Below are 10,623 nucleotides of genomic sequence, written 5' to 3' on the forward strand. Positions count from 1 at the left end.
ATGCGAATAAGGCATAACGTTGTCAACGCGTGGTTATTTGGTATCGTTGGTTGAATGTTGAATGGCATCAATAACAATGGAGGCCATTGAAGAAATTGGTTCTAAATCACCTACTGCAGAACTCGCGCCAGAACCGGACCAAGAACCTGTAAAGGAGGAATTCGATTATACCAAAGCAACTAATTTCACTTCTGAAGTGTTCAAAATCGAGCTTTCAAAGCTTCCAAGGTTTTTTGGTTATGGTAAGTATTTTGGTCTGTATTCAAAATACGTTCAAACATAATTCATTTTCAGTGCAACCTATACAAGATCTTACATTTTCTTAATAGGAGAATGCAAGAAACTTCTCTCAAAAAAGCTCAAATTGAAGCCACACAAAATTAATGTTTTGAAGCATTCTCAGCGAGCATATGTCACTTTTAAAAATGAAGAAGACAAAGCTGAAGCACTTAAAACGCTTCAAAAGTAAGTCATTGATATTTTTTGTGTCAAATGGTTGTAGACTAAGTTTAGGATAAGTCTGGTGTATTAACCAAGATCTCTTGTGTGCCGTAAAAAATGTCCAGGTGTACAATCATGCTGTTAAGCACACCTGGGGTTCTGAATCCCCATCAACAAAACTTTATTTTCCAAAATTTAAGTGTTCAATTCACTAATTTATGTCTACACATATTGTTAAAAAAAACCTAGGTTTCCAAAAAACTTGCCACATAATGCAGACTGGGTAAAGGATGTTCATTTACTTTAAATATTAGAATTGAATTGAAACATTAGACCGTACAATTTTTATTACTTTAAAAATTACCTGTTTCTTGCAAAATTTTAATGGTTTGGTGAAGTGTCATGTTAGAGTTGTTCCTAACTTGTTCAAATGTTGTTTTTATATGTAAGCTACACCATCAAAGGCAAACAGATAGAAGTTAAAACTGCACGACCTAAACAAGATGCTATGGCTCTTAAGCGACATGGTGACGGAACTGAAATAACAGACACAAAAAAGCCGAAGTTAGACGAAAACCTGGAACCAGAAGGTTTGATGAAATAGAACTAAAAAAGTTGGACTTGCATGAAAATGTTATCTTAATTTTATTGTTGGCTGTTTTCTTACCTGGTAACTTTTGATTGGTTTCAATAGAGACTAATTGTTCACATTATGAGTAACATTGGTTTTCGCTTTTCAGGGTGTTATGCATTAATTACTAACATGTATGGCTTTAAGAAATGAGATTTAAAAGAGATTACCCAACACTAAACAATTTGCTTTGTTTAGAATTGTTGAAGAACACTGTAATACCTTGGTGGAAGATTTCCTATGAGGAACAGTTAAAAGAAAAACAGCGATCTGTCCGTGACACTTTGCATGAAATAAGAAAGCAAATGACCTACATCAAACAGCTCGATTTGGAGGTAAGATTTGCATGAAATATGAACTTTTTACTTTGTTGAAGGACTATTAGTCTATAAGGTATGGGTATTGATTTATAAACATGGTACTGAAGTGCATATTTAGTTGCAAAAATTATAAAATGGAAAAAAATATATTGGCCTAAATGAGAAGATTTTAATTATTTAAAGAAGGCATTATGCTTTTGAATTATTACCTACTATTATGTTAGTATATAGTAATATACCATTTATTTTAAAGAAATGAGTCACCAAAGGGAATGCACAAAACAACGTAGTTCTTTCAATTAAACGGGCAAAAGGCTTGGCTTGATCTCAAAACTAAAAAAAGATTGGATTGGAAATTAATTTGTAAGTATCTATTTAGGTTTTCAGATGGTTTATGCAACTGAAAAATACCACTGGTCTCTGCTGTCCTGTCCGTACCATTCTTCCCTCTCCAGTCACAGAGAATTACAGAAACAAATGCGGCTTCACAATTGGCAAAGATATTTCCGGGAAACCGATGGTGGGATTCCGATTGGGAAAATATAGGTAATGCAAAATCCCATCTTACTAATTATCAATGAATAAGGGCTAATTCTAGCTATTACTAAATCACAGTTCAGGCACACATTTTATAAATGTTGTTTAAAATAGTGTGGTTGAAAAGCCTAAAAGCCAAGGTTCTTTATTTTCTTTACATAATGTTTCCTTGTCTTATATTTCTAACAAATCATGAAACATTTAAATAGCGTTTTTTTTAATTTAAGTCTAGGTACCGCAAAATCCCGTACAACTACTTTTCAAAAAATAAGTTTTTTTCAGACACATATTTTGTGAATATTGTTTACAATAATGTGGTTGAAAAGACTTAAAGTCAAGGTTATTAATTTGCTAAATTTCCTTGGCTATTATTTCTAATAAATAATGGAACATTTAAATCGCAATGATTTATTTTATTTCAGTCATGAGTCGATCAGTTAAAAGGCAAGCTCCTTCACCATATTTTTATTAATATTTTTTTTATATTCTCTTTATTTATTTTTCTATTTAGGGAAAAGGTTTGTGCCGTGGAAGCTGCAACTTGTCTGGTTCACGTTCCAGAACGAATGAAGCAGGTTGCGGCCAGTTTTACTCGCTACATTCCAAAATCCAAGCTAACCATTTACAATCTGTTTGACCACACTGGACATTGGAAGCAGATTACCGTCCGCACGACCCTGAAAGACATGATAATGGTCACCATTTCCCTATGCAAACAGGTAAACAAAAGATGGTTTTGTGATGTTACAATGAATTTGATACTTTTAATTGTATAACTAACAGAAAACATATTGTATATCGGGGGCCTTCAGATGTAACTCTAACCCAAATCAGTTGATATATCAAAAAAATTTGCTTGTAAGCCCAGTTTAAAAAAATTAACTAGCTGTAAGGTCCAAACTCCTGACATTATATCATCCATGTTAGATCACTGAAGCAATGAATGTTTCACCAGATGATGGCGCTATAATTATGTCGACTTTTCTCCTCTCAGCCTGAGTAGCTCAGTGAGTTGAGCGACGGTCCCAGAGGGCTTAAGTACGAACTTCATTGCAGGATAGATTTTTTAGCCTGCCATTGTAAAAATCCCTCCTTGATCATATGATTCGGTTAGTACAGTGGTTCCCAACGTTGGTGGTACCGCCCCTCAAGTGTATTGGGCCCAAGGGGGCATTAGTGTAAAAAGGTTGGTAAACACTGGGTTAGTGTATTGAAGGCTACTGGAGTACTGGCGTTCTTAATTGGTATCGTTGGCAGTACTTCCACTACTGAAGGTTTACATTGCGATTCTACACACTTGTGTATAAATGTTTCTGTAAAAATATTTTAGCTCGAAATTTTATTTCTTAATCATCAGAATTGTTGTCACTTTTGGATATTAGTCAGGGTTGTTCCTAAGCAAAAATTTACACTCGCTGCCAGCTGGGCGAGGGGCAATCAATTGGCACTCGCCCAGACGAAATAACACTCGCCAAATTTGTTGGCATGCCGTCTGCAAATTTCCATCCTAGCGCGGCCATTTCTTGGGTTATCGTTATTCTGTTTAGTGGTTTTTATACGTAAACATTATTTTTTATAAAAGTCTGGTTGTTTATTTCCAAGCACGGATGAACAAATTAATGACCCATAAAGCAGTTTACACTTAAGACAACTAATAGTTAAATTTTTTAGGTTACATTGTCTGTTTGCCAGACAGATACCTAGACACAAACCTTAACGTTTAGAAAAATATGCCTTTACCTTATTATCGCTTTTATAATTATAAATTCTTATAGGAAATTTTTTTTTATATTTCTAGGAACTGTCTGAAGAGGAGTTGTCTGCCGAACAACGTTCAGTGGTTGAACATTTCGAGTCGGAAAACGTTCCCATTGACACTCTGCTCTTCCAGACTGTTGGAACGCACAAAGGTTTCGACGCAGTGTCCGCTATGAGCGTTGTAACTGGAACTGGGATAATTTATGAAAAGCTGTTCGACCTAACATTTCAAATTTCTCCGGATGCCTTTTTTCAGGTAACATGTTAGACCTATGAGCTTTTTTGTACCGAACGAGCTAATATACTCTACTTCATTGGCTAACCAAGTGTTTTTCAACCTTTTTTTACCCGACTGCAAACATTTTCCATCTGGTCGGTTCACGTTTGACAACCTTTACTTTACGGCCCACTTTTTATGAGCTTATACAGAAGGTCTTATATAACAGTGGTTCTTAACAGGGTGCGACGCAGCTGTTTCAACGGCGAGAACGTCCTCTGAAACATAAATGCTGTTATTTCAGGCTAAATTTGAATCTCTTTATGGGCAAGGTGTCAAGTAACGTTATAAATTGAAAGTTTGACCAATTTAGCCTATGTAGATGCAAGTTTATAATTTGAATATGCCCGGTTTCGGTTGCTAGAAGGAAGAAACGAATACTGAGCGAAAATCTGGTGTTCGACAAACGCTTGCAGTATGACATAGGGGTTCGACAGGTTGCCAAAGGTTAAGAACCACTGTCCTACAATTAATAGACACATGTGATTCTCTTTTGTTTTGGAGCCCAAATATTTTTAACACTAGTTTGTCTTCTGTGAATCAGGAATTGGCGGCTTATATAGATTTATGTTAAATGACGCAAAATGTTTAAATGCTACAATCAAACAGGTTATAGGTTTTGTTAATACCCACCCAAATTGAAATAACCCTTTAAGTACACAGCCAACATTTTATGAAGCGTAAATCTAGTCGACGCATTGCAGTGTTCAACGTGTTTTTATCTTTTATATTCAACAAAAGGAGTGCGAAAGCAATAAAAGGCGAGATAAAACTTATGTCAGAAAGCGACGATTTAGCAGGAAGGCATTAAAATACAGCTGGGGATTCGGGCTTCATTGTACTGGGCTTTAAAAGAGCCATGTCCATCTGCAGAGAAAGTCATTCATATTAATATGTTTAGTGGCGATAGGCTGTTCTGATTTCTGAGCCAATTTGACCGTACCTATTCCCAGAAAGTTACTACTTTGCTACGAAAATAAAAGACGTGCGCCACACTTTCTAATGTTTCGCAGCAGAACACATTTAACTGAGTCTTGAATTCCAAATGAGCACAGGGCGTCATTGGTAAAGATGGCTCTTAAGGTTTAGTTTTGTTTTTGGCGTTAAAGTCAATCGGCAAATCATTTTTGCAGTGCAACACCCTAGCGGCCGAAGTTCTGTACAACTGCGTCCGGGAGATGGCGCTCAAGACCCTGGTGAACGGCACCGAGTACTCGGAGAGCGACGAGACGGAAAAGAACAAGGAAACGATTCTTCTGGACGTCTGCTGCGGCACTGGGACCATCGGCGTCAGCTTGGCCGGCGCCGTGAAGCGAGTTATCGGACTCGATAGCTGCGCGGCCGCCGTTGAAGACGCACAGAAGAACGTCGAGCTTAATTGTAATATATTAAAACAGATATCAGGGTTTAGGCATCCATGTATACGCGTAAAGCGGTTTGATTTAACCAGGGGTTCACCAAACGTTTTCATAAAGGGTCGCATATCAAGTCCTGTCAATCGCAGGCCTGTAAGAATTGACAATCGCGGGCCTGATGTAAGTTTGTGTCTAATTTAATTAATTTGATTGCAGTTTAATGAACAATATATTACTTCCTTCCTATGCGAAAAAAAACTGTAGTGAGCTTAAATAATTTTTTCGCTTTTCATCTGTACTTTATCTTCATTGAGAAAATATTCCAACGACCAGTAGAATAAACTCTGCGGGATCTGATCCGCGCTGTTGTTTGGTGACCCCTAGAAACTTACAGGTTCTAAAAAAAAGACGGTATCAAATCGGAGCAGGTACATTTAATCGCTGGTCGTTTTATTCGTATTCGTCCAATACTATGGGGATGAAGTCCAATTTCAGGGTGCTGCGATTTTCTCATGTTTGGGCAAAGCGATAAACCGCAAGCAGTTTTGCCGCCGCCGCGCGGAAAAGCTTGGTGAATGACTGCTGGCTGCGTAGACTTGCGTAGACTTTTCACGGACCTTTAAAATATACGAAAAACAAGCTAAAATGCCAGAACCGGGTCGGGTTTTTAAGCGTAAGTGCCCAAATAACTGGACAAACGGATTTTTCAAAGCGTGAAAATAGATCAAAACATATTTTAAAGAGTTTAGGTATGCTGCGGTTTATGGTTTAAATCGATTTGTAGATGTACTTAAAAAGTCCAATGTTGTTTTTTAGATAGATCAACAGTGTTGACTAAGTTTAATGAAAAAATAAACCGGTTTCTAGCTAAACCTACACCGCTGTGTACGGCTGCCTGTCGATCACGCAATACCTAATTCGTCAATTAATTTGTCAACACAGCTATCACGAACGCGGAGTTTCATTGCGGCAAGGCGGAAGACCTTCTTTCGACCCTCATCGCCCCATTTGCTTCCTCGAAAGACCATAACATCGTTGCAGTGGTCGACCCGCCCAGGTGCGGACTCCATCAGAAGGTAGTATGAACGATTTTTTGCTCGGTTGTATAATTCTTAAAAATCATTTTTCGATTATGTACGTCTATAGTTGCCTTATGTTGCATTGAATAACTTAACCCGACTTGCTGGGGCAAGAGATAACTTGCGACTCCAACTAATCGGGCTGGATTTGCAGTTTGAAACTCAAACAATAAAAAAAACTTTCGTTAAATCTATAGCGATTTCCCTGGAACTTTATGGCAGCCCCGGGGACCTAAATTAAAGTACCCTGTTGCGTTTCAACTGTTTTCCTTGCTATTATTTGCAGGTTATAAAGACGATTCGCCAATGTCGGCCAATCAAGAAAATTGTCTATGTTTCGTGCAGCTTACCACAAGCTAAGAACAACTTTCTAGAGTAAGTAACAATGTAAAAAACGTGGATGCCTTTGTATTGTTGACCATAATTTAAGGCGAAGACAAAACCTTCACACATTTTAAACCTGGGAATTGTTTAACTTCTGGGCTCGCGAATATACGTAAGGCTCTGCACTTGAAAAAATTTGGCGGTATTTTATTTGCTTAAGTAAAATCTGTCTTACTATGTATCTAAACCAGTGGTTCTCAACCTTTTTGTTCTTGCGACCCCCTTTAAGTTTTCGATAACTTGCGCGACCCCCTAATTTTAGTGTATGTTTCAATTCCATTAAATTCAATTTGGAACTAGAGGGTTGCGTAAAGCTTTTGGTTATGGAGGATCAGTTTTACGTGCTTTGCAAAGGTAGGGATTGACAACATCATAAAGCTAAATTTCTAGTAGATTCAGTAAGCAGAAATACGATTAAAGCATGTATGTTTTCACCGTGTTTCCTATTGTCAAATTTCAATTTGGAACTAGAGCGTCCTATACTACACCTGACCTGACGCTTTTGAGCTGCCCAGATTGAGCTGCCCAGAGTTAATGTAGAAATACGCATCAAAATCGTATTTATGTTGTTAAAGTTGGTATAAACAAAGTTTGTAGGCCTCGTGAGCTCGTGGTTTTTACACTATATCCCAAAATGTTTCAAATAAATTAGGCCAAATTAGGACAGAAAGCTTATTATCCTAATGATTTACAAACCGTCTAGCACAGCAGTTAAAATTAGGACAATTTATTGTTTTAATTCCATTTATAGCAGTTTGATTTTGGGGGTGCAGCCACAATGAAAGAAATTTATTGCAAATAAACCAACGACAAACAGTACTTACACAGGTACTTACGATATATACAATAATTACCTCCGTAACGTACGCGATCTGACTCCAACTAAGTGAACAGTATGCAAGACTGCTAAATTAACGATTTACAACATTTCTTATATAGCCTACATCGGACAGATGTAAATAATTACTAATTCGTTAGAAAACGCGACACATAACACGACTTAGGAAATCAGTCATACGACCAACGAAATTACAACACGCGACGGGAAATTAAAGTTACAGCATGAGCGATTCAGCTGGCAAGCTGTTTACAGAATGGACAGAGTTGACGGGGTCACAGAGTTCCAAAGTTTAAGCGGACTCCAGCCATAAGACCGAGATAAGAACAACACCAACGTCAGAATAAAACACAATTCGGAATAATCCAAAATAGGACTACCTAATGGTATTGCTACCGTCTAAATCGGAAGAAGTCATAAATCCGTAGGAATAAGACTTAAAAGGTCAGAATCAGGCCTAAACAACACTTTAACTAACCCCAAACCCCACCCCTAAGTACATCACTAACTCCCCTAATAATTTCAACAGTAACCCATTTTCTAACCCCACCCATTACCCACCAATAACCCCAAACAGGACCGAAAATCCGTTGCCAAAACTGCGACGCCCTGACGGCGCCGGTCAGACTATGGCGTCCAAACCTTGGCACTAAAACGGCCGATGCCAGACCGATGGCCCCCGACCGTCCCATACACTCTACCCACAGGTTCGGGCGTTATTCTGGCCATTTAGGTCTTATTCCAATGCATTTAGGCCTTATTCCGATGAACTTAGTCTTTATTTTGATGAATTTAGACCTTATTCTGACAGATTTAGGTCTTATCCTGACGATTTTGATCTTATGCTGTACGGGATATGACTGCGTATATGGCTGTATTACGTCGTTGGTCTTAATATTATGGTTTTATATAGATTATTCTGCGTTAGGTATTTTTGCTTTTTAGGTCTTATTGTGTGTTCCCGTTTAATCCGCTACAGATTCATTAATTGATAAGTGTAATGATGACGTCATAAACGCGACAGGTTCACTGCAGCAAAAACCAAACAAAGATAATTGCTTTTGCTTCTTCTATAGTGCTAAACTTTTAGTTCATATTGCCTAATTCTTAATTATTTTCTTTATGGAATTCCACATGGCGACCCCCCCTAGACAACCCCTAGCGACCCCCTTGGGGGTCGCGACCCCCAGGTTCAGAACCACTGATCTAAACACTTGTATGTTTTCCCACATCTTTTGTTCGGCTAATTTTCGACTTTAAATCTTATTTCTGGCAATGGCATGATTGTTTCCTTTTACGGCAGACATTTTAATTCACAAAAGTTCCCTTTTACATAAGCGGCATTAAAATGTTGTCTGAATATTTTGTTTAAATGTGCATTATTTTTTTTTTCACACATGGAGTTTCAAGTTGCCATTTTTCCCTTTCCAGCAAGTTTCCCGTTTAAATAATGTGTCAAAATTAAACATAGCCTGTAAACTATGTTTAAATACGGTACTCGACGACTAACAGCTACAAGAAAAATTGTATAAGATGTTTCGGGTTTGTGTATCGCTATTTTTTCCTTTTTCCTATTTTTTTTCAGTCTCTGTCGCGCTCAATCGAAGCGTCTGGTCGGTCCTACTAGATTTTTTGTTGAAACTTTGAGGCAAACTGAAGTATTTTTTTGTTTAATTAGATTTTAGTCGTACAAGTGAATTTTTTTTTTCAAATAAAAAAAATAATTTTTTTTTTGAAAAAAAAATTAATTTTAAATAATTTTTTCAAAAAAAGCCGATATTTTTTCCTTTTCCAGCAAGTTTCCCTTTTAAGTAAAGTTCCAAATTCAAACATAGTCTATAAACTGTGTTTAAATACGGAAGGAAACTCGTCAATTCAACTGCAATTGAAAGGTGCTTGTAGTGGATCCTGGCTAGTGCGATTAGCCGGAGTAATTGTACAACTATAAACTACAAAGCTACAAGCAAACGAAATGTTATGCAAAATTGTACAAGCAAAATTGTATAAGATGTTTCGGGTTTACAAAATCACAATCGCTTTTTTATTTTTCCCCTTCTCTCTATTATGTTTTTCTTTTTTCCAGCCTGTGTCGCCCTCAGTCGAAACGACTGGTCGGTCTTCCCTTCAAACCGCTTCTCGCCCAACCTCTTGATCTATTCCCGCACACGAAGCACTGCGAGGTGGTCGTGCTCTTCCAGCGCATCAAGGACCCACAGATCTACGAGAAAGAGGTCAAGGAGGAGGCGGAGCGCTCCAGGGAGGAGAGAGGAGCAAAAGTAGCTCCCACTCCCGGCGCTGGCGAAACGACGGAAGCGGAAATAGAAGCGGGCGCTGGCAAAACGGCGGAAGCGGAAATAGAAATGAAAGCGGAAAACGGCGTTAAACCTGACGATAATGAAACGACGGAAGCGGAAAAACCTGACCATAATGAAACGACGGAAGTGGAAAAACCTGACCATGATAAAAAGACTGAATTGGAAAACGGCGTTTCCTATTCTGCCGAGGCTGCAACAAATGTAGAGAACAAAAATAAGTCGGGCGAGCCGGCTCCCGGCGATAACAAAACGACGGAAGCGGAAATGGAAACATCAAATAAAGTTTCCCTTTCAACAGATTTTTGGGAAAGTTTGGAAGCGATGGCGGAAAAAGATGCCGCAAAAACGGGCAATTCTTCTATTAATGATTGCGATACCTCTAAAGCGGAAAAGCAAAGCCAACTAACGGAAACGGAAAAGGGTAATACTAAAACTGATGACACTGAAGCAAATGTTACAGAAAGCGAGAAATAAAGGTGTTCCACTTACGCGCCGTTTCCAAAAAATAAAAACGGAAAACGGCAGGATCTGTCGGTGCGGATGTTCCGTTTTCCGGAACAAATTTTGAATGATATAGGAAAAGCCTGAAAGGGAAGACTTGCAATGGTTTGGTTGCCAATGAAAGGCAACGAAATGCGGTGATTGTCGTCAAATACAAATGAACATAAATATTTTGTGTTATTTTGAA

At 38.2% G+C, this 10,623-nt stretch overlaps 1 protein-coding gene across 1 annotated transcript; it reads left to right on the top strand.

Annotated features, from left to right (window-relative positions):
- The first annotated feature begins 6 nt into the window (after nt 1-6).
- Nucleotides 7-10,409, top strand: LOC146170317 (tRNA (uracil-5-)-methyltransferase homolog A-like). The gene is made up of 11 exons (XM_083388209.1): nt 7-242; nt 330-465; nt 892-1,031; nt 1,271-1,407; nt 1,772-1,938; nt 2,441-2,648; nt 3,728-3,943; nt 5,098-5,344; nt 6,262-6,395; nt 6,685-6,773; nt 9,704-10,409. Exons 1-11 carry the CDS (start codon nt 62-64, stop codon nt 10,407-10,409), a joined length of 2,361 nt encoding a protein of 786 aa, XP_083244335.1. The 5' UTR covers nt 7-61.
- The last annotated feature ends 214 nt before the right edge of the window (nt 10,410-10,623 follow it).

Source organism: Ascidiella aspersa, chromosome 1 (genome assembly GCF_963924565.1).
Source record: "Ascidiella aspersa chromosome 1, kaAscAspe10.2, whole genome shotgun sequence".
Taxonomy (NCBI): Eukaryota; Metazoa; Chordata; class Ascidiacea; order Phlebobranchia; family Ascidiidae; genus Ascidiella; species Ascidiella aspersa.

Coding starts and splice junctions, on each gene's coding strand:
- LOC146170317 (XM_083388209.1), top strand. CDS start 62: ATGGCATCAATAACAATGGAGGCCATTGAAGAAATTGGTTCTAAATCA. Junction 243..329: donor TCCAAGGTTTTTTGGTTATG/GTAAGTATTTTG, acceptor TTTTCTTAATAG/GAGAATGCAAGAAACTTCTC. Junction 6,774..9,703: donor GCTAAGAACAACTTTCTAGA/GTAAGTAACAAT, acceptor TCTTTTTTCCAG/CCTGTGTCGCCCTCAGTCGA.